General features: G+C 51.9%; 1 protein-coding gene across 2 annotated transcripts; it reads left to right on the top strand.

The window, feature by feature from the left end:
* Positions 1 to 22,304, top strand: Irf8 (interferon regulatory factor 8). Of its 2 annotated transcripts, none has more exons than XM_059263906.1 (9): positions 1 to 79; positions 3,471 to 3,645; positions 7,493 to 7,676; positions 10,195 to 10,283; positions 11,187 to 11,292; positions 12,397 to 12,444; positions 19,013 to 19,393; positions 19,878 to 19,993; positions 20,524 to 22,304. In XM_059263906.1, the coding sequence occupies exons 2-9, from the start codon at positions 3,472 to 3,474 to the stop codon at positions 20,698 to 20,700; spliced, it is 1,275 nt and encodes a 424-aa protein (XP_059119889.1). In that variant the 5' UTR covers positions 1 to 79; position 3,471; the 3' UTR covers positions 20,701 to 22,304. The 2 variants fall into 2 exon arrangements, with proteins under 2 accessions (XP_059119889.1, XP_059119888.1); XM_059263905.1 differs by lacking the exon at positions 1 to 79 and adding an exon at positions 649 to 1,182.
* The last annotated feature ends 1,410 nt before the right edge of the window (positions 22,305 to 23,714 follow it).

Here is a 23,714-nt window from a genome sequence, read left to right as displayed (position 1 = left end):
TCCTTAAAGGGGCGAGAGCGTCGACCCAGTAGCCCGCGGCTGGTCGCCGAGGCGCGGGCAGCGTGGGAACCAGCGGCAGGTAGGACGCGGCCGGGGAGGGCGCGCGGGCCGGGGCTGTGTCTCTCCCACTTGCTCCCAGACGGAGTGTACAGCACGTTAGCAGGTGCCTGCTCCCGAAGACTGGCTGCTTCTTAAAGCAGCAACCACCACCACCACCACCACAAACCCCCTTTCCCCTTGAAATTTACCTGATGGGCAACTTCATGATGAAGAGAAATAGTGACCCCCTGTATTGTAAGACCTGCCTATCTCCGCGCGGCAGTCAGGTTACCAAGAATGAACTATCCAAAGCAAGCAGGTGGGCTCGCCCAGGGACCTATAGGCTTTGATTCTGACGAGTGGCAGTCTGATTGCCCAGTGGTACAGGACTTCTCTGACTGCGCCATAGCCCAGATGGCCCTGGCAGGAAAGTTATGTTCCGTGTGGGTCACAAGCTCCCAGGACCGGTTTGCTGTGAGCTTGGCCCCAGGCTGTAGGGCAGACATTTCCTGGTGAGTAGGGTTACTTAGCCACAGCGGGGAAAGGGGTTCGAGGGTAGAAACTAATAGAACCTAGCCATAAATGTTCTAGAATTTTAAAATTGTCTCCGGTAGCTCACTTCTTTATTTCTTATTTTTGTTTTGAGATAGGGTTTCACCCTGTAGCCCAGGCTCGCCTGGAAAACCTGGTGGTTCTCTTGCCTTATCTTCCTGAGTGTTAGGGTTTCAGGCCGAGCCCCCACTTTTTTCTTTTAAGGCCAAAGATAAGAGCAGTTACACGACAATTCTGGGTTTGTTCTTTTTAAGCTATGGCAGGGCTCCTTCATGAAGATCTGGGAGTGATTCAGTGACTTGAGGAAGCTTGGCGCCACAGAGAGCCATGGCTGTGATGGGTTTCCGCTTAGTGGTAGCCAGAGTGGTGGCCAGGGCGGAATGAAGGAGATGGTGTGGGGTGAGCCCTGCTACACATGGCTGGTGCAGATGCTGACATCTGGGTTGGATGAGCCTCTGCCGCCTGGTATCACCTGCCTTGTGAGGAGCCTGGCCCAGGTCACGTTGCTCTGGCTGTGGGTTAACTGAAGACAGGACTGGGCCCAGAGGGGGGACTGCTGCCTCAAAATCAAGAAGAGGAAGCTATCATCATGTGAGCATGTTTATAAATTATTGCTGTCCATAGTTAGAAGAGGGTCAGGCTCTGCCTGCCTAGGACCTCAGAGGTGATTGCAAAGGGATTAGAAGGGATTGTCCATGTGCTGAGAGCCAGAACCCAGCTGAGGCTTTTGTCTGTAGAATGAATACAATCACTTCTGGGAGCTGGGGACAGTGCTGACAGTTTGTGCTGTGCCCAGGGGATGGCTGTCCCTCCAAGCTTCTCCTCTGAGTGAAGAGGAGGCTGGGTTAGAGGATTTTAACCTCCCAGCTTTCACGGTCTGTAGTTCACCTTTCCTTCCGGTGACTTCTTTGCTCTGTCACCCTCTAAGACAGGTGTCTTTACCGTTTGGGGGTGTTGGTCCTCCGAGGAGCCCCGATGAGAAAGTGCTGTTCTTTTTCTGGAAAGAGCTCTAGCCATGCTAGCGAATTCTCTTTAGATTTCAGGTGCCAGGAGCTGTGGTTTACAAATCCATCTCCAAGGGAGAAGCTGGGAGGGCTTTTCATTGACATATCCTCAGACACCAGTCCCTCTGTTGTATCCTGAGTCGCGCCCCTCCTGCCCATATTCATCCTTGCAGCCCACATAAGATACTGTCAAGTCAGGAAGACGCTCCTCTCTCCTCCCTAGAACAAGTGGCGGGAGCCGGCACCCTACTTGCTTTTGGAAGATACTTGATGGCGTTTTATTTCTCTTCTTGGGTATTCTTTGCTGTCCCATCATTTATAAACACTTAGAATTCTGGGTTTCTTGAGATATCCTCTCTTCCCCTGCTTTTCTGGTGGGGGTTCTCAGACTGAGGACCAAATGGCTTCCCAAGGTGAAGAGAGCCCCTGCTGAGGTCAGGGTTTCCCAGCCAAAGTGCTGTTTTGCTTGAGATGTGGCCCAGGTGGCAAGAGCACTTGCCTAGCATGCACAAGCTCTGGGTTTCGGCCCTGTGAAGGAGGGAGTGGAGGCAGGAGGATCAGGAGTTCAAGGACATCTTCGGCTACCCAGGGAGTTGGAGATTGACTTGGGGTATGAAAATTCCAAAAATAAAACAAAAACAGAACCTGAGTCCGACTCCGCTTCGGCCCTCACCTGCTTCCAAGCCCACAGGTGGCAGCTGGGACTGTTGGGTGGCAAAGCTGAAGCCAGCTCTGGAGAGATCTCACCTCCCTCTTTCAGGACCGGCCTGCTTTCCTGCACCCTCTGCCGCTTGCAGTGGCCTGCAGTTTCTGACCTGCATGCCTCTTCCCAGCAATCCTGACTACCGTTTTGCTTTGTGGGACACGCTGGCTCTAGATGTAACCATGTTCTTGGGGACATCATGTTTCTTCACTGCTGATTACTTCTTTCTGTCCTGCTTGAAGAGGTCACATTTTAATTGGAAGACTAGAAATGCTGTGTTCTAGTTTTTGGGGGTGGGCGTCTGTCCAACTGCCTCGGGGATTTCCAGGCTGTTCTTGTAAATGCTGGCTGCAAGTCTCTGGGCACAAACGTTCTCTTTCCCCAGGCAGCAGGCAAAGCTACCTGACAGTACTGGTGAGAATGCCCAGGGGTGTCGTTAGGTGTCTGGGGTGGTGGGGCCTGGAAACAGAGCCCCCGAGTGGGCTTTGCTCTTGACTAGGGCTGGTCATAAGAGTCCCCGAGGATCTGTGTTACTGGAGGAGTCCTCTAGGGCACAGGCCCTGATACAGGTACTTTACACACATCACCTAGACTAAATCCCTAACACTCCAAGTTTAAATGGCTTTAAGGTCACCCAGCTGGAACATGACTTCAGCTCTGACTCATTCCCAGTGGGAATAAGACCCTATCCTGTTTTGTATTCCTGTTACCACTCCAGCTAGGAAAGGACAACCTGTAAGAGGTAGCTTTTTCTTTCTCAGGAGGTGCTGTGGTCCAAGTCTGCCAGGGACAGCAGTCCCCTGGGCATCAGTAGTTCAGCTTGTTTTCAGAGTGGTGGGCAGCTCATAGCAAAGTACAGCATCATCTGAGAGCGACTTCTTCCCAGCAGGTGCCCTCAGTGTCTGGAATGGGATATCAGGGGAGAGCTGGAACTCACAGCCAGAGCGGTGGTGGGTGGGGCACATCTTTGGACAGGCAGTTCTGAGTCCCTCAGGCTTTCAGTTTTCATTTGGGTTTAGGGTCATGGGGCACTACTGTTTTCTCTTGGCACTGGCCCAGACTTCTCCTAAGCCAGCACCTTTGTGTGGACCTCTGATCTTCCTGTCAGTTCTGGGGTCACTGTGACTCACGAAGCCACATTTGTTATACTAAAAGATTTGTTTCTTTCCAAGGATGTGTGACCGGAATGGTGGGCGTCGGCTCCGGCAGTGGCTGATCGAGCAGATTGACAGCAGTATGTACCCGGGGCTGATATGGGAAAATGACGAGAAGACTATGTTCCGTATCCCTTGGAAGCATGCCGGCAAGCAGGATTACAATCAGGAAGTGGATGCTTCTATCTTCAAGGTAAAGGCTCCTGCGTCCCCACGCGGTGGTTTCTGATTTCTCTCTGGCTCTAGAGGTACTTAAGAGTGTCCTGATGACTAAACAATTAACCCAGTATTTTAAGAGAAACACTAGCTGAGGAGTGCTTGGATCTGGCGTGTTCCCCCATGAAGTCAAGTGTGCATTCCACCTGCTCTGCACCCCTTTGCCTTGAGGTACTGCCAGGCTCTGCACAGTACTATGGAAGGCTTCAGTCTTTTCTCTTTCAAAGTGTGACTCCTCCTTGGCATGACAGGGCTAGCTAAAAGGGTGACAGATTTCCATCCTTGCTTCTGGTCAGGGTTCGAGGGGCATTCCGAGCCTGCACTTGATATCCCCCCTTCTGAGGAGTGAGTGCTACCACTGAGGGCAGGCCAGACAGCTGGGGTGAGAGTCAGCTTGAACTGTTCTTTTCTTTTTCCTCATCTCATCCTGTGTGGCAGGTGATACTCCTGTCTGCATTCTGCAGGGCACTGAGAGCAGACGAGGCTTCTCCAGGGTCTCATAACTCCTTTGTGATATAGCCAGCATTTGGGATCAGGGGGCTCAAGGTCTTAACCCTTTATTGGACTGAGAAGTAGGGCAATTTCTCCCTAAGGACCAGGCCAGGCCAGCTCTGCAGGCAGGCTGGGTCAGGAGTCCCCTGTGGGTTGTCATAGTCACCTATGGGTGTTTCTAAGGCCCTAGGCATCTACATTTCACTCTGGGAGTTTCAGAGTCCTAGGTCATGGTCAGCCCAAACTTCTACTTTGTGAGCAGCTACAGCCTTGGTGGTCTGACCCAGAGCCCAGGTTGTAAACCACTGCCTTTAGTTCTGTGTGTTCTGGGGAGCTGGGGCTGGGGAGGAAGGTCATGAGGGTCACAAGGCAGATTGAACTGCTGAGGACCAGCAACTGACTCAAGACTGTGGTCCAGGGTGGGGCATGGCCTGCAGAGCACTGTGACAGCCAAAACTGTCTTGGATGCTGTGCTCTGGGGCACAGTCTTCCCTTCCCAATGAGGACCCTGAACTGAGCTGGTGATGACTCTCACTGACACTGAATCTGAGGCACAGGGTATTGGCAGAGAGACCACCACGATTCTTCCAGAGAAAGGGCAGAGCGCTGGCCCGGGGGTCTCACTTGTTGCAGGAGATAGCAGGTCTCTCTTTAGCCAGTTCCCTACTTCAGTGAACCAGGAGTCCTGAAATAAAGCCCCAGATTTATGCATCTTATGCAACGTGCTTCACTACCAACAAGCCGTTTCAACAGCATTGAGAAGAATGCGCAAGATTCCCGATGTTTCCGTTGGTTACGCAGTCGCTCTGTGTGGCAATCTGAAATGAGACAATCTCGGCAGGAATGGAGGGAGAGAAATGGGTACCCACCAAATAGGGAGGCGAGGGATGGGGTGGGGAGGGGCGGACAGCCTGGGAGACATGGAGCAGAGAGGGGCTTTTCCGAGCTGTTCTGTATGGGGCGGGGTATCTCTGCATCATCAGCCAAATGCATCTTGGCTGTTGAAGGGACCTCCCCTGTGTTGAGGCCTTGGACAGAGAGAGCCATATTAGGGACTTTTTGGTTAAGTAGGAAACCTGCTATTCTCAGACTATTAAAAACTTTGAAAAAAAAATGTAGGTATTAAGGAAAAGGTATTTGCTTGCTTTTCTACTGGGAGAGGGGTTATACCAGAGAGCCCGGTGCGGTCTGTAGCTCCAGCATCTGGGGGCCTGCTTCCTGTGTAGACCACAGATGGAGAATGAAAAAGACACTGAACTTACGTCAGTCAGGCAAGGGCTGAGATTCCCTGGGCCCTACTGGTGATGGAACTAACTACTTAGCACTTACCTAATGCACAGAGGGCCTTGAAGGAAGAAATAGGAGTTAATTTTTATTGTATTTTATTTTGAGTCTGGGACTTCCATAGTTCAGGCTGATCTCAAACTTGCTATATAGCTGAGGATGACCTTGAACTCCCGATCCTCCTGCCTCTCTCTACCTCCCGAATGTTCAGATTATTGGTGTGGGTCACCATACTTGGTTTATATGGTGGTGTTGAGGACTGAAGCCAAGGCTTCATGCATGCCAGGCAAGCACTCCTAATCAGCTGAGGTACTTTCGCGATGTTGATTTTTAAAGTGCAGTAGGATACAATGTCAGCAGAGGGAAACTTTAAGCCGTGGGTCCCGGGATGACCCACTCTAGAGCTTCAGCTCTGGGTGACCTCAAGAGACCATGCCGCTAAGACAGTCCTTTAGAGCTGGTCTCTGGCCAGATGTGACATGGCTCAGGGTAGGCCCCTGCTGGTACTCAGTGGTGTCTCAGAATGCTTCCTGACCATGAAGTCTGATTTGATGGTAGGGGCCTCCAGGCCTTCATCACAGAGGAAGCATGAGCCCAGAATGAGGGAATGAACGGGGCAGTGCTGCTGAGGTACCACAGTTCCATCGTGTGCCCCTGACTGGCACGCTGCTGCGGCATCTGTGCCTCCTCAGGTGCCACTGGAGTGTGGGCTCACTCAGTGATTTAGAGAAGGGGTCTTTACTCCCAGGGCAGAAGTTCTGGATTGTATATCCAGGGGGAGGTATCGCCGGAGAATGCTTTAGACAGTGTGTAAGATGGTCCTCACCATGGGGACCACGCTGAGTATCAGTGGCAAAGAGAGAACCTTTCAGTTACCATAACCCTGAAATCACACTTAGTCTGGCTGGTTGTTCTTCTCTGCTTTTGAATTCCCAACAGTCCGCAAGTCAGTATGTGGCCAGCAATGCAGTTTACAATAAAAGCCAGAGTTGGAAACCATCTACTTAAAAAATATTTCTAAAAGTGGGTTTGCAACTATGTCAGAGAGGAAGTGGCCACTCAGGCTCAGTGGTAGGAATGTTCTTCCAGCTTCTTGCCGAGCAGAAACGCAGAATCCGGCGCCAACAGTTCAGAGAGCACTGGCCTCGAATGTTAAGTGTTCCCTGGAGCTGTGCATGTGCCTTTGGAAGCCAGAGGGCCATGTTGGGTGTCTCCATCCGTCTGTCATCTTTCACCTCAGTTCTTTGGACCCAGTCTCTCACCGAACCTGGAGCTCATGGACTAGGCTAGATTGGCTGCCAGTGAACCCTAAGGATCCTTCGGTCATCGTGTCCCTAGTGCTGGGATCACAGGCACACATACCCAACTTTTTCTGTGGGTGCTGGAGATTTGAACATGTTTGATGGCAAGCACTGTATTGACTGAGCCCCTGCTTTGAATTTTTGGTCTTTGCTTAGATCATAAGCTTTGGACAGGTCAGAAAAATTAACTATTAAAAAACTATATATACGTATGTATGTATAAAAAGCAAAGACACTTAACAGGGAGAACAATTCATTACATTTGAAATGGCTAGAATCATGCAAAAAAAATGAAAACAAAATTTCTATTGAAAGGAAAAAAAAAGTGATGATCACATTCAGACTTTTTCACATGTTCCCTTTTTATGTTCAGGGCTTTGTTTGAAAAAGCAGAAAGTCTTTGTTTTGACCATTCTAGTGAAGCCATGCACACCTTCCTCTTTAAGCTTCACGACCTCAGGCCCGCAGGCCCTTCAAGCAAGAGAAGGACTTTGCCAAAGATGCACCCTAGGGTGTGGGGAGCCTGGGGCCTGGGTTCAAATTCTGGCTTTGCCGAGTGTTGCTCTGGTCTGTTCAGATACAGCAGACAAAGTGGTCTTCCTGAAGTCCCATTGAGTGCTGACCTTGAACAAGAGTTGATGGCCAGGAAAGTCGCTGGGGGGGAGAAGGCCCTGCGGTCCTGTCTTCGCGGTGAACTCTGTGGTCTGGGTCCCTCTGTGTTGACTGTGTTTCTCTTTCTTTCTTCAGGCCTGGGCAGTTTTTAAAGGGAAGTTTAAAGAGGGGGACAAAGCTGAGCCAGCCACGTGGAAGACGAGGTTACGCTGTGCTTTGAACAAGAGCCCAGATTTTGAGGAAGTGACTGATCGATCCCAGCTGGACATTTCCGAGCCGTATAAAGTTTACCGAATTGTCCCCGAGGAAGAGCAAAAATGTAACTATCTGTTGGGGTCAGGAAGCCTCCCAGGACCCTTCCTCACATTCCCCCTTCTGCCCCGTTTAGCCTTTGGTCTCCACGAAGCAGGCATGCCACCCACAGGGATCGGGTGCCTGCTTTAACTAAACAAAGTTGTTCTCTCTTGTGTAAGCAGACCCAGAGAGCTGGTCTGCTGACCTCACACGCCATGTGCTGTCAAGTGGCAGCTTCCTGCAGAGGGAGTGGCCACACAGAGGCAGGGAAGGCTAGCCTGGGTCATGGCTCAGAACACTCTGGGTCATGGCTCAGAGCGGGAGCCCGGCAGAACCCCTGGAGCTCAGTGTAAGCTCCCCGGAATAGGTGTGAGACTCTGCTGCAGCATAGCATGTGATGCAGAATTCCTTCTTGTTTTCTAGAATTTTCTACAGGGGAGGCTGGAGAAGATCGGGTGGGCAAGGAAGGCATGGGTCATAAGGTTGAGTGAAAAGTTCTCCAGTTAGACAAGACAGCAGCAGTGACCTCACTGATGGCCATGGCGTGTGACTGCTGCCAGGGATAACATCATTCCTGAGGTCTCTTCCAGCAGTAAAATCCTAAAAGCATCTGTAAAGGCATGAAAGCAGAGACAGCCCAAACCTGCCACACGCACTGAGTGTGCCTGTCTGTGCTCTGGCCAGACATCACTAATCAATCAGAATGTATCGAGCTCAGTGCTAACCTCAGAATCCTTTTAAACTCCTGTCCTGTGCAGAATCAGAGCTGTTTAATCTCCATCATGAGTTTGTGAGGGTTTTTGAAAGCTTTGGTTTTCACAACTACTCCACACAGACCCAAGAATATTGTGGAGTTGTGACTTTTTCTTTGGAAACTTGCTGGCAGGCTGGTAAGAGCTGAAACCTTGCCACAGTTCTTAGGGCTGAACACAGATTCCGGGTTTGTTCTCATCCTTTGGTGGGGGTATCGAACAGCAGACACACAGTTTTTTAAAAAGTACAGGTCAAATATCTATATAGTGAGCCAGTGCCAGAGTGTGTGTCACACACCAGGGGACTGACTTGGTGACGAAGCCTGTCAGAGAATATGGTATGCTGATACAGCTAGTCTGTTAGGGGTAGGAAGTGTGTTGGTATGTGTGTGTGTGATCCCAGGACTCAGGAGGCCAAGGTAGGAAGGAGGATTGCATCCTTAAAGCCAGCCTGGCCTGCCGAGTCAGACCCTGTCTCAAAAACAAAACAAAATCCCCTAGAGAGGAAGCTGAGCCAACTGAGGCCTGACTGGTGCAGGTGGTACCACTGCAGTCAGCGGTGATGTATGATCTGTCGTTTGTAGCTTAGTCACCTGCAGGTGGCTACCTGGTTTCACTGACTCAGAGCCCGAGTAGGTGACCGTGATAAGACTTACACAGTGACCTTCCTTAGAAAAGCCTCGCGGCTCCCAGGGCCTGGCCCACTCTGTGCTGCCTCTGGAAGAAGGTCAAATGGCCGGAGTTACTCCCTGCTCTAGACTGTTGGTCTTCACAGCGATTTGAGGCAACAGGGAAGTTGCTCTCAGTGGCCCGCTCCCCAGGATCAGCCAGGCTTGACTTGGTAGACGACCCTGGCTTGTTTATAGCGTGGGTGGAGCCCCATCACCTGCAGCGTTGGGGGTGAAGGAGCAGCAGGCTCTTGAGCAGAGGAACACAGCATTTGCATAGTATTTGTCCTGGTACACTGTACTGTGAACTTGAGTGATTTGTTGGCCTCGGGGGGGGGGGGGGCAGGGGGACAGGTGGGTGGGATGGGGTGGGGGGCTTCTTGTCCTCTGCTTGCTCCAGCAATGGCTTCTAAGTGAAGCCCTGCATCTGGATGGAGCAATAGGGAGACTGCTGAGGCCCCTGGGAGTGGGGGGCCTGGCAGGGGGGTTAGTTTGTCATGCTGTTTCTCATGGGGGCTAACCTTCCAAGGCAAACTTCTGATCAGGGAAGAGGTGCAAAGTGGGCCAGAAGCCATCTGGACCCAGATGCTAGCCGATAAAAGCTTTGGCCCCCCTGGGAGGCAGGGGGAGGCTGTGAAAAAGGGCACGTGTGTGACTTTACCACGTGGCAGAGGTGCGCAGACACACGCATGTATAGTTGGAGAGGACAAAAAGATTTCCTGCTACCTGTCTCCCCATCTGCCAGGATATTTTCCAGTAAATCTCTGGATGTTTTCAAATAACCCAGACTAGCAAACTTATCTTCAATATGTAGACAGTAAACGTCTGGTATAAAATGTACCAGGCGGGGCTCAGATAGAAGGAAGAAGCGAACCAAAGTCTGGTCCCTGTCCTTTAAAAGCCTTGTGTTTACAACCCCCACCACCCACTTCTCTCTTTTGACTTGGCTGATCAGATGACCAGGCCATGAGAAGGCACGGCTGAGTCTTTCCCAAACCTTCTAGCAGCTGCTGGTCAAAACCAGTGAGGACGCTGACCACCTCTGTTTCCTTAATTCAGCATTTTAAGAAAGGTTGCAATGCTTGCCTGCCCTGGGTCATGGTGTCCATCCCCTTTCCCATAGGCAAGCTGGGCGTGGCGCCGGCCGGCTGTATGAGCGATGTCACGGAGATGGAGTGTGGGCGCTCGGAGATAGAGGAGCTGATCAAGGAGGTGAGTGGAGGCCTCCCAGATGCCTGCCAGGGAGGGACAGACACCGATTTTACCCCTCACAGGCATGGACAGCCTCAGGCTCTCTAGGGAAGTGACAGTCCTGGCTGAAGAGGCAGAGTGAGGGGCTCCCAGGCCACCTCCCCAGGCCAGCCTTCCTGTACTGGTCAGGCCCTGCACGGCCTGTCTCCTCCTGTGGGAAGTTGTGATGTTCAGGGAGGTCTTGGTTCTGCATCCCTCCCACCTTGTCCTGTTTTCAGTATAACTTTTTTTTTTTTTTTTTTTTTTTTGGTTTTTCGAGACAGGGTTTCTCTGTATAGCTTTGCGCCTTTCCTGGAACTCACTTGGTAGCCCAGGCTGGCCTCGAACTCACAGAGATCCGCCTGGCTCTGCCTCCCGAGTGCTGGGATTAAAGGCGTGCGCCACCACCGCCTGGCTAACTTTTTTTTTTTTTTTAAATTTTTGCCAACTCACTTGAGCAAGTAGATGGTTATGATGCTGCACCAGGGTCACAAGTAAAGGAGGTTTCAGGACCTCTCGTAGTTGGATGTGTCCACCACTGAGTTCCCAAGATCCCTGTGGCTCTCTGAGTGAGGTTCTCAAAACAGTGTAGGATTGGTTCAGTGCCACCCCACAGGTTGCCCCAGAGCTGGGTCATGTCTCCCTGCCAAAAAGACCAGTGAGCTTTTTCATTGCCTTGGCAAGCCTGGTTAGACTGCCGGCCCTACTGGTGGGTTTGTAGTCTAGGGTCTTATGAATGCGAAGCGAAGCCCAGGCTCTGTCTCATGAGATAAAGGTGGCTTTAGTTGTGTATCTAATGTTGGGTTTTACCAACATGGGCTTGGGGGAGGGCTGTGCTGGAGACCAGTGACTTAACCTGTTATTTTCTGTCACCTGGTCCTCTAGCCTTCTGTAGATGAATACATGGGTCTGACTAAAAGGAGCCCATCCCCACCAGAGGCTGGCAGGAGCCAGGTCCTCCCTGACTGGTGGGTCCAGCAGCCCAATGCAGGTGAGTGTGGGTGACCAGCACTGCCAGCCATTAGGTGCTTTGTGTTATGGTTGGGGGTACACGCCACTGTTAGCCTCTATGTCCTGTGGAAGGTTACTGAGTCCAGATAGGTGAAAAATCACAGCCATGAACCGAGTTAGCCAAGTTGTAGCCTCCCAGGAAGGCAGGCACAAGTGTCTTGGTCCACAATAAGTAGTTAGGCATGGCCACTCTCCTCCCATATGCCCAGGAAATTGAGAGGAGGAGTCTGCCGACATCCTCAAGACTCAAGGGGAGGCCACAGCTCTCAGCCACCCTGCCTCTCCTTCCTGGCTCACCATAAGGTTTGGTGTTCTGTTCAGACATTCGGGACACTCCCAGACCCAGAGAGACCCAGGGCTTCTGGAGAGAAGGGAGCTTAGTTAGGGCAATAGCTTGGAACCACACTGGGCAGTTGCATGTCTTGGTGGTGCCTCCATTTACTTATCTATAAATTGGGGACACCAGTACCTGCCCAGTGGAATTAGAAAGTTAAATAAGGGATTCACACCTCTGTTAGCATCTGGCAGGTGCACCCAGGCCATGGATGCTTAAGAGGGTCATTCACCTGGGCCCCTGCTACAGCATGTGAGCAAATGTTATGGCTCATAGACACCTTGGTTTCCTCCTTTGCCTCTTTTCTGCTAAGACAGGAGCTGCCAGGAGGTCTTAGCTAGCCCTGCAGACCTGTGACATTTCCAGGCTGTGGGTGTTAGTGTCTTGCAAGGGGCCCTGTGTTGAAAGATGCCTTTGGGAAACCTGCCTGGGATCCCAGGCTCCCACGTGAGACAAGCCTTGGTTATGTGTATAGTCTAGTGACATTTGGGCCAGATTCTTGCAGTAGGAAGGAAGCATGGTCCTGTGGATCGCTGGCACAAGGGCAGGATCCCAGAGCACTGAGGAAACCCTTTACCCTGATGAGTTTCTGTGTTTGTGAGACTGAGAGCTCACACAGAGTGAGATCTGCCCATCAGCATCAACACCAGCATCATTAGGTCCCATCCATACCCGAGGGACACGTGGGTCACTCCCTGCTCATAGCACCAGCCCAGACGAGAATATACCTTTTTTTTTCTCCGCCTACAGGCCTGCCCCTGGTGACTGGGTATGCCACCTATGACACACATCACTCAGGTACCAGACTCTTCTGGGTGGGTGGGCATGGCACAGGCTCTTTTGGAAAACAGTCTCGTGACCTGGGTGGGGTCTTGAGGTCCTATGGACAAGTGTGGCTTGGGGGTAGGCTTTGAGGACTGCCTCCCCTCTTCATTCTGTGTAGTTTGGGAGCAGGCAAGTGGCCCAGGTTTGCTGATCTCCCTGAGGTGGCCATAGTCAGTCCAGAGGGTCTTCAGAGGCAGCAATGCAGAAGAGAGTCAAGGCTGCCCTGCTGCCTTGGCCTCGATGGAGGGATCTGGCCTCTTGGAGCATCAAGTTTCTCATACGTGAAGTGCTGTGAGGACCCCATGTGCTGCACTGTCACTAACACTGTCTAGTAGGGATACAGCTGGCCAGTGTCACTCGTACAGGGTCCTTCACCTCCTCTCACCTCCAGCCCCATAGTGAGAGTTACAGTGATGGTTGGTACTGATGCTGATGGCCATGGTGATGATACTGATGGTGCTCACTGTACGGGTGATGCTGATGCTGATGATGCAGGTGATACTGATGGTGCTGGTGCAGATGATGATGGTGATGATGCAGGTGATACTGATGGTGTTGGTGCTGGTGTGGATGCTGATGGTGATGATGCAGGTGACACTGATGGTGTTGGTGTTGGTGCGGATGCTGATGGTGATGTTCTATCTTTGAATTCTCCACTTCTCTCCCTGTGCCTTCTGACTGTCTTGTTGTCTGTAGTCTGTGTTATTTTGTCTCTCTGTCCCTGACAAAGTGCTTTGCTCTGTGATTCTTTAATGGCACAGAAAACACAGTATGTGAAAGGACCGAGGATTTCTTTTTTTTTTTTTTTAAACAGAGATCTTGAACAGAGTTTTACAAGGGAAGAAGTGACTTTGCTGACCCCAGCTGACCCAGAATAGCACTTAGAGCTTCAGATATGTTATTTATTTTTATCTTCATGTTGCTTCTAACACTTATGGGATATTTGTTTTATTTAAGATTGCTTTTAATCTATTGGCCACTTTCAGCAAATGATTACCACAGCATGCACACAAGCACACACGTACACGTACACACACACACACACACACACACACACACACACACACACTATTCTGGGGCATAGGAATGGAAGAGTACATAATTTAAGATTAAAGCTATTGTTTAGCTTGGGTTGTAAAAGCTGATTGCATGGGAAATCCAAGGCATAGTGAGGTCAGTTACATTGTTTTCTTAAAGGCAGGTTAAACAGGCAGAGAACACAGCAGGGTGACAGATGGAGGACATAGCTTCAAACGGTCTCAAGGCAAATTATTAACCAGTTTGCGGGGCCAGGTTAGCTGCACACGTTCAGTTTCTGAAGGCAAGAGGTGTTTCCAGAAAAAAAGCTAATCCCACAGTCGATATTTCTGACGGTAAGATGGTGGTGATTCCCATGCTGCTGAGACTGATGTTACTGGCACTGGTGATGCTGTTGGTTACGGTGCTGATGGTAATGGTGATGATGATGATGATGTTAATGGCGGTGCTGGTGCTAATAGTTTTGATAGTAACGGTGATAATAGTGATGGTGATGATGGTGGTGGCTGGTGTTCACGGTGCAGTTTTGGGTGCCAGGGTTAAGGCTGACATTCTTGTGGGCTCTTTTCCCACCCACACTCCCAACCTCCTCTAGGTTATGGAGGTAGGTCGTTCCCATTTCACAGGCCCTGGGTGGTGAGGCCGATAGGCCCCAGAGTGGAGATATGCCCCTGGTGTCCCATCCTCACTGCTGCTTGCTGTGGTGCTGGTGGCATCTCTGTACACTCTCAGGAGCCGCCATGTTGTCTGGTTTCATGACAGACCCAGTGGAGCTCAGGGAGAAGCGTGCCCTGGGGACCATCATGGGGACAGAGGCAGATGCTCACTAAGTAAGAAAAATACAAAGGAAATGATGCTCTATCTAGTGCCAGACTGTATGTTGGGGTCCTTCTAGAGCTGTCTGTACATAGAGACCATAGTTTGTTCAAGTTTCTGAGGGCGTTTACCTCCCAGCCTGTTCACAAGCCTCCTTAACCCACTCACAGGAAGCCTGGGGCCATGGGCCTTTAGCCTTGTCAGTCCTGGGCTGTGGCCCTGGGAGTCTGCTGACCAATGCATTCTGGGTGCCATGTTGGCCGGGCCCAGACCTGTGGCCATCTGAGTGAGAGGTAAAGTTAGGCTGTGAGGAGGAAGTGTCCTTGAGCCCTGCAGAGCTGTCTCAGCATTTATGAGGAAAGCAAGGAGTTCCCAGCCACTGCTGGGAGCAGACGCCCCACGCTCCTCTTCCAGAACCCAGGTCACACACCCTGTCTCTGTAGATAAGCCGAGGCCAGGGCTCCTGACTTCCTGACTACAGAGATGACAGAGAGTGAGGTGGGTGGGGAGGGACGGTAGGGAGCAGGGGAGACTGTGGCACTGTGGAGAACCTTGGCCTTGAGGTCTGCCCCATGGTGGCTGCCTCCCTGTGGTAACCAGTGTTCTGGGCCTTTAGATCAGGCTAGGATGGACTTCCTATTTATCAGAAAAATCCAGAGGTCTGGCTTTTAAATTTTTTTTTTTTTTGAGACAGTCTTAATGTGCAGCCTGGGATGGTTATGAACTCACGACCCTCTTGCCTCAGGCTCTGGAGTGCTAGGGCGTGAGCCGCCACTCTTTATTTGCTGTCCGTCCCCAAGTCTCTCTCAGTGCCATCATGCTGTCAACCCTCCCGAGGCTGCCGGTGTGTTCCTAGCCTGTGTGTATTCCATAGATGGATCAAACAGCGAGGCTTTTCGGCGTGTCTCAGCATTTCAGAGTGAGCCAGAGCCAGCCTGCTGTGGGGAGCAAGGCCAGGCTCCCCCACAGAACAGCTGGACTGGTGTACCTTCACCCCTTCAGCCTCACTTCCTCACCTGCAAAAGGACTGCCGTGACCAGGAACACACGGCAGGGGGCTGATGTGTGGATGGGTCCAAAGCACCTGGCTCAGCACCTATCGCAACCCCTGCGGACCGGGGTTTGTGGTGCACAGTCTCAGGGGACTTATTTGTGGACCCAATTTTGCCCTGTTTCCCTGGCTCATGTGGTCCCACCAAAGCCCCACCCCCCCAAGCTGGTGCTGTTGCCCTCTCTAGCTTGTTGATGAACAGCAGGCACAGAGGGGTGAAGCCACTTGCTTTGAGTCACACAGCTGTGAGGAAGCAGTGCTGGAATTCCGTACTGAAGGGGATGCTGATGGTGATGGTGCCGATCCTGATTTTTATGACATTAATGGGGGGCCTGGGGTCCCATGTGGGGTGAGCTGCTGGTGTCTTCTGTGGATGCATGTAAAGCAGGCTTAGGCTGCATTAAGAGTCTTAGAATCTCAGTGGGGGAGGTGAAGACTTGCATCACAGCAGGGAGAGCATTGGTCACCTGCTTCTCCTCTGGGTCTGCACTTGTCACTTGTGAGGTGTGGCAGCTTGGCACCACGCTCCTCCCACCTGTCCCTTCTCCAAGCTCAAGGTGCTATAGCAGGGGGTCACTGAGCCAGTCCTGCCTGCATACCTCTGAGACATTTTGCTGTTCCTGGGGCTGTTCCTGGGGGTGTTAAGGGCTTCTGGTTCCAAAATTCCTCTGAGACAACAGGGTGAAGTTCACAATGTGGGCATAGCATGAGCACAGGGCACAATGTGAGCACAGGGCACAGTGTAGACACAGGGCACAGTGTGAGCACAGGGTACAGTGTGAACACAGGACACAGTGTGAGCACCGGGCACAGTGTGAGCACAGGGTACAGTGTGAACACAGGACACAGTGTGAGCACAGGGCACAGTGTGAACACAGGGCACAGTGTGAGCACAGGGCACAGTGTGAGCACAGGGTACAGTGTGGGCACAGGGCACAGTGTGAGCACAGGGCACAGTGTGAGCACCGGGCACAGTGTGAGCACAGGGCACAGTGTGAACACCGGGCACAGTGTGAGCACAGGGCACAGTGTGAACGCAGGGCACAGTGTGAGCACAGGATACAGTGTGAACACAGGGCACAGTGTGAGCACAGGACACAGTGTGAGCACAGGGCATAGTGTGAACACAGGGCACAGTGTGAGCACAGGGCACAGTGTGAGCGCAGGGCACAGTGTGAGCGCAGGGCACAGTGTGAACGCAGGGCACAGTGTGAGCGCAGGGCACAGTGTGAGCGCAGGGCACAGTGTGAACGCAGGGCACAGTGTGAGCGCAGGGTACAGTGTGAACGCAGAGCACAGTGTGAACACAGGGCACAGTGTGAACACAGGGCACAGTGTGAGCACAGGGCACAGTGTGGCACAGTGTGAACACAGGGCACAGTGTGAGCACAAGGCACAGTGTGAGCACAGGGCACAGTGTGAACACAGGGCACAGTGTGAGCACAGGGCACAGTGTGAACACAGGGCACAGTGTGAGCACAGGGCACAGTGTGAGCACAGGTTACAGTGTGAGCGCAGGGCACAGTGTGAACGCAGGGCACAGTGTGAGCGCAGGGCATAGTGTGAACGCAGGGCACAGTGTGAACGCAGGGCACAGTGTGAGCGCAGGGCACAGTGTGAGCGCAGGGCACAGTGTGAGCACAGGGCACAGTGTGAACGCAGGGCACAGTGTGAACGCAGGGCACAGTGTGAGCGCAGGGCACAGTGTGAGCACAGGATACAGTGTGAGCACAGGATACAGTGTGAGCACAGGGCACAGTGTGAACACAGGGCACAGTGTGAACACAGGGTACAGTGTAGACACAGGGCACAGTGTGAGCACAGGGCGCAGTGTGAACACAGGGCACAGTGTGAGAGGCAGATGCAGTGCTGGGAGCTCCATTCACTTAGAATGAAGTCCTAAATTGTCCCAGGGTACAGAGGGGATGTGTCAGTTTGTTAGTGATACAGACACAGGGTTTACTCACATGACTGGTGGAGAGTACAGGGTGTGAGGAATAGGTACACTAGAACTACCACTTAACTGCTGACCAAGCTGACCTGGGCCTCAGTTTCCCGTAATGTGAGCTTGATGAGCAGAACCCAAACAGCTGACTGTTTATTCAGGTGACTCTAGAACTCTAGGTAACTGCAGCGGGGGCCAGCAGAGTCTGTGGACAGTGGTGGGCGCTCCGATTGATAGACCCTATGGAAGGGTCTGAGGATTCCAAATGTGCAGCCGTGTTAGCCCCGACAGTGTGTGCTGCTCACACAGGCCCGTCCCGTGGCGAAGCTGGTGGCCGGCCACACAGCTCCAGGACACCGTAGGTTTGGGGAGCTATCAGCTTCTGTGGCTCCAGAGGGACGCCTGAACTGGTGAGAAGCTGAGGACGCATGAGGCTGCTGTGGGTGGAAAATTCTGTTTATAGAAGTTATGGAGCATCTCCAGCGTCCCATAGCTCTGGGCTGTTCTCCTCATTCCTGCAGTATCAGGGTCTCCCTGGCTCCCATCACTGGAGCCCCACCTCCACGCTGGCTGTCAGTCAGGGACTGCTGGGCCCTCTGCATCGTATTTGTCCTGTCTTTTCCCTGTGTAAGTTTATCTGGAATGCTGCCGCCCTTGCCTGTAAGAGGACACCGCAGCACCTGTTAGACAGGAAGCCAGAGGCTGAAGCAAACGAAAGTCCACAAAAGCAAAGTAGAGAGTTGGTAAATTTCCAGCCTCACGGCAGAGCGCTCCCCGGCCTTTCTGGAGGACAGGTTGTGTGCAGGATTTTACAGAGGTTTGCGATCCGAATCCAGGGAATCCCAGGTCATCCATCGTGTGTTGTGAAGATGATAGTATGACGTTCACACGGGTGATGTTTCTTCCCGTCTCGAAGGGAGGCCACTGAGTCCAGGGTGACAAGGGAACCAGAGCCCCAGGCGCTTCATGAGAAATTATGTAGGCAATACCTGTGTGGCTTGAACTTGGTGAAGTTCCCTAGATTGTGTGTGTGTATGCTCACGTGTGTGTGTTCATGTGTGTGCAGAGGCATGTGTGTGTGTTCATGTGTGTGCAGATGCTTCTCTATATATGAATGCATCTTCATGTGTGTGTGTGCATGAATGCATGTTTGTGTGTGTGTGTGTTCATGTGTGTGCAGATGCTTGTGTATATGAATGCATCTTCATATGTGTGTGTGCATGAATGCATGTTTGTGTGTGTGTGTTCATGTGTGTGCAGAGGCATGTGTGTGTGTTCATGTGTGTGCAGATGCTTGTGTATATGAATGCATCTTCATATGTGTGTGTGCATGAATGCATGTTTGTGTGTGTGTTCATGTGTGTGCAGAGGCATGTGTGTGTGCTCATGTGTGTGTATGTGTGTTGTGTGCATGTGTGTAGGCCAGAGGCCAGTCTTAAGTATCATTTCTTGGGCACTGTCCATCTTATTTTTTGAGACAGGACCTCCCATTGCCTTGGATCTTACCAAATAGGTGAGACTGGCTGGCCAGTCAGCCCCAGGGCTGGCCTTTCTCTGTCACTCAGGGTGTTTGCTGGGATTACAAGCAAACACCACTTGGAAGGAGGGATAGACTCTGAGCCTTTGGGAAAGAGGGCCTGGGGCTTCCCCTCTGCCAGGCCCCTGACTGCCCTGTGTTCTCACCCCCAACAGCCTTCTCCCAGATGCTGATCAGCTTCTACTATGGGGGCAAGCCGGTGGGCCAGGCTACCACCACCTGCCCCGAGGGCTGCCGTCTGTCCCTGAGCCAGCCGGGCCTTTCCAAATTGTATGTGCCCGATGGCCTGGAGCTGGTGTGCTTCCCTACAGCTGACACCATCCCCAGCGAGCGGCAGAGGCAGGTGACCCGGAAGTTGTTTGGGCACCTGGAGCGTGGTGTGCTCCTGCATAGCAACCATAAGGGTGTGTTTGTGAAACGGCTGTGCCAGGGCCGCGTGTTCTACAGTGGCAATGCGGTGGTGTGCAAGGGCAGGCCCAACAAGCTGGAGCGGGATGAGGTGGTGCAAGTCTTTGACACCAACAAGTTCTTCAGAGGTCAGTACTGAATCACCTCACTGTCCCTGCCTTAGAGTTCACACCCGCCTACGACCCGGTGCCACCTGCATCACGGACTCAGTTTACTCTTGCAGGGGGGGTGAGGGCTTTGGCAATGGTATATAGCTGAGGAACCCTTTGAAGCTTGACCTGCACATTCTCCCTGAGTAGCCTGGGGAGCCCTTGCCTCAGTTTCCCCTGCGTAGGCAGGACATTAGAGCAGGATCCTTTCCTTTCAGAATGTGGAGTTAATGAAGCTCGTGGTTGTTCCCTAGCCTGGGAACTGCTTAGAAATGCAGAGTCCAAGGCCTCAGCCAGCCCAAGCTCAGCTCCTTTACCTTGGCAGGGTCCCTAGAGAGGTGGCATGATTCAGTGTGTCCAGTCCTCAGCCTGTGGGCTGCATGTGGCTCCCTTCCAAGCTCCGCAGCCCACCTCTGGACTCTGACTACAGCTCAGAGGCTCACTGGTTTCTGTGTTCTTCTAGAACTGCATCAATTCTACAACGCCCAGAGTCGTCTTCCAGATAGCAGGGTGGTGCTGTGCTTCGGGGAGGAGTTTCCGGATACAGCGCCCTTGCGCTCCAAACTCATTCTGGTGCAGGTGAGAGCTGGCAGCTTCTGTCTTGTGCTCAGGCATCCTCACCATAGTTTATAATGGGGGCCACTTTATCCCAGAGAGGAGACAGCAAGGACTGAGAATTCCACCCGTGTGACCAGGGCAGAGGGGGGCGAACGAGACCGCACATGGCTCCTGCCACCTCTGCGTTTTGTCTTCCCATGTTGGGAGTCTCTTCATCTGTGTTTTCCTCCTCTTCCTCCCTCTCTCCTGATTTCCCTTCCTCCCTTCCCCTTTCCTTCCCCTTTAGAAAATCTCCACCTGCTCAGTGGCCCTAAGGTCTAAGTGACAGATTTCAGTCTTGTAAGTCCTCCTTTGACTGTGGTCCATCAGTGGCATTCTGAGCGTTGTCTGGCCAGGTTGGCGCAGTCCTGGGAGAATACTCTCAGCAATGTTCTGAAGTGCTGTCTGCCTGGCTCCTTCTTGTCACTGAGGGGCTCAGGCGACCTGTGGTGGAGGAAGGCCCCCCGGTTCTCCTCCCACCTCTCTTCTGACTTCGCACACGGCCCTCGCAGGTGGAGCAGCTGTATGCCAGGCAGCTGGTGGAGGATGCGGGCAAGAGCTGTGGGGCTGCTTCCCTGGTGCCCGCCCTGGAGGAGCCCCAGCTAGACCAGACCTTCCGGATGTTTCCAGACATCTGTGCCTCACACCAGAGACCCTTTTTCAGAGAAAACCAACAGATCACCGTCTAAGCCTCTCCCCGGGCCATCCCACCTCGCCTGAGGCTCAAGCTTCACGATTCTGTGACTGAGAGGATTCTGAAAGGATGTGGACCCCTCTGACTAGGGTGGGCGGTGTCCTCCGTGGGGTCTCCAGAAGCACAGACATGGACACGCTCCTGCTCAGGCAGACATCGGAAGCTTGCAGGGGCTGTGGCCAGAAGCTGTGATTAAAACGTTTGTTTCCTGAATTTCCCCCTTTACCATTAATGGTTATTCTTTCTGCATGTTGAAGTCACTATGACAGTTTAAATCAGTCTGTGCCAATAGGGCCTCCTTTGTCCTCCTTGGCCAAAGGTAGAGATTTATGACTTCCTGTGCTTGCCTCTACACAAGCCATCTTTTTACTGTTCAGCCCTTTTCTATTTGTTTTTGGCCAGAAGGCTGAGAAAATAAGTTGATGCATTTTTTTAAAAGAAACTTTTGTAATGAGATGGTCCAGGTAACCGCTGTCTCCTTTCTAAGTGGTTTTCATTTTTTAAACAATATTTGTATTTTTGCATGACCTACTGCCAACCACTTTGGACCTTTCCTGTAAAATGGGCTGATAATATATATATGAGTGTAGATACTGCTTGTGAGTTTCATATGAATTTTGGTTGTGGCTCATCGGTTCACATGACTCTGTATGAGCTCGCAGGGGTTTATGTGGGGCGTGGTCGGACCAGGGACTGTGGAGGGGACCCACCCATAGACATCTCATCCTTCCATTGTCCCACTCCACACCCAGTCAATCCTAAGACCCAGTGAAAAGCAATATCCAAATTGCGCTCTAGGCTTAGAAGTGCCCACCCATGTGCCGGAGAAAAGGCACTTATCTTCCATATCACAGAGCAGAATGTCCACCTGTAACATGTTGAACAGAAGCCAGGGTGGAAACCTTAGGGCGGGGCTCGGTGACTGAGGCCCGTTTGTGCCCCCAGTCTGGCTGTCCGGTCTAGTTCTAGTATCTAAGTAATTTAAATCACTGGCTGTGGCGCCACAGGGATGCCTCCAGAACCGCTTCCTGTAGGAGTGAGCCACTGCCAAGGATTTAGTTTGGCTACCAAGGCATAACAGGTGCAGATGCCAAGCTGAGGTGGATGTAGGGAGCATCCTCTTCCTTCCAGAGACCTCCTCGATTCGTTCTCCTTTGTGACCATCCTGGGTCTCTCCTAATGTGCCAGCGTTCCACAGAGAAGGGCAGGGGAAGCTTTACCTGTTGACTATTGTTCTGAGAAGTAGGGGAAGCGTGAGGGTTTGGAAGACAGTCCCAGCCAGTGAGGGGCTCGGCAGGCCACGCCTTACAACCAGAAAGTCAAAGACCATGGAGAACGTCATGGCTGCTGTGTGAAGGTGGGCCGGCTCAACAGATACTGTTGCCAGAGTACGGGACACCTGCAAACAGAACCCGGGGCTTGCTTCTCCCCCTCGGTCAAAGCCAGGACAGCCTGTCTGCTGGCCATGTGTCACATGTCACCCACCTCCTGTCTCAGGGAGTGCTAACACACAAATATGTAATCCAAATATTTATTTTTGTATCCACTTGAAAAGTATTGATCTCATCCTTTATTAAAGTAAATTACTCTTTCATAAAAGTGATATCTGTTCTTTGCTTTTTAAAAACTACTCTCAAATATAATTTTCATTAGATTCCAGGATTTTTTTAAAATTTTGATTAAAAAAATTGAGACAGGATCTGACTCTGTAGTCTAGGCTTTGAACTCATTGCAATCCTCCTGCCTCAGCCTCCTGAGTGATGGGAATATAGGCATGAGTCACCATGACTTTGAGGATTCTTAAAGAAGGAACTTTAAAGAAATAATGGACTGAGATTTTAAGGATTTAGAGTTTTTGTTTTGTTTTGTCGTCCCCCCGCCCCCAAACAATGGCAGAAAGACCTGGAGAATGGAACAGGTGGATGGAAGACACTGGAGAGCATGGTGGGCAATGGATGCTGTTCAGTCAGAGGCCTGTCTAGGTTTCAGTGAACCCGGACTGTGTGAAGTGTGGGAGGGCATGGAGGAAGGAGACTGCACTGGTAGCGCCAATCTGGAAGTATCAGGGGCTGGTTACCAGTCATAGTGATGAGGAATGACTTCCATTTACATACACATACTCATACTGGACACAAAGCCCAGTATGGTCCCTCACTGATGCCCCATCCAGCCCAGGGACCATTGCATTAGCAATTGGGAGCAAAGCCCCCACTGCGGATGGGCACAGGCTACCAGCTCAGGTGGGTGGATGCAGCCTAGCACATCCTGTCTCTGAGGCAGTGCATACTACCTCTGCTCTCATGGGATCTCTCAGAGACAAGGCCTGTTAGTCACAGCTTACAGGTGTGGAAAGGGAGGCAGAGGTCCATGCGTGGCTGGTGTGAAGCCTTCTGGGAGCACTGTTAGAGGGAAGAGCCTCTGTGCAAGATCCTTGACCCAGAGGACAGCTGACCCCAGAGCAAAGGACAACAGGCATTTCTGCACTGAGTCACATTAGCTCCGGAGTGCTCCGAGCAGGAATTTTGTTTATAAGCCGCTCTTCTCTGAATGTGGAAAGTGAACCCAGTCCCAGTTTGTGTCTCTCAGAGTTAACGCATGGGCCAAGAATGGATGCTGCCTCTCTGAAGCACAGGAGGGAATTAAGAGTCTCTGAAGGCTGGGGCCTCCAGGGACAAGACTTGGGTCCTCAAAGGAAAGTGACTTTCTCTGGATGGAGAGTATTTGGCTCTGAGGGAAAGAACAGCTACCTCCACTCTTAGGATCAAAAACCGCTTAGGAAGTTGGCGTGTGTCAACGTGGCTCTGTGCATTCTGTGCATTGCTGTTTAGCTCACCAATGACTGCAAGATCCACCAGGGAAGCAAATGCCCTCTTTTTCCTTGTACCATCCACATAGGACAATGACCCTAGAGACGAGCAGGTCAGAACAGGGTGGGGCAAGGCCAGGGTGTACCTGCTGCAGGAGGGCTTGGTTGGGCTGGTGGAGGGTGAGGGGAGACTGAGTGACCAC

Source organism: Peromyscus eremicus, chromosome 5, assembly GCF_949786415.1.
Source record: "Peromyscus eremicus chromosome 5, PerEre_H2_v1, whole genome shotgun sequence".
NCBI classification, from domain to species: domain Eukaryota; kingdom Metazoa; phylum Chordata; class Mammalia; order Rodentia; family Cricetidae; genus Peromyscus; species Peromyscus eremicus.
Note: the sequence above shows the minus strand (reverse complement) of the source record. Positions and strands in the feature narration are given on the sequence as shown.

Bases quoted from the DNA above. Each gene is read 5' to 3' on its own strand.
- Irf8 (XM_059263905.1), top strand. The intron at 7,677-10,194 runs GTAACTATCTGT...CCTTTCCCATAG, and splicing joins CCCCGAGGAAGAGCAAAAAT to GCAAGCTGGGCGTGGCGCCG. The intron at 19,394-19,877 runs GTCAGTACTGAA...GTGTTCTTCTAG, and splicing joins CACCAACAAGTTCTTCAGAG to AACTGCATCAATTCTACAAC.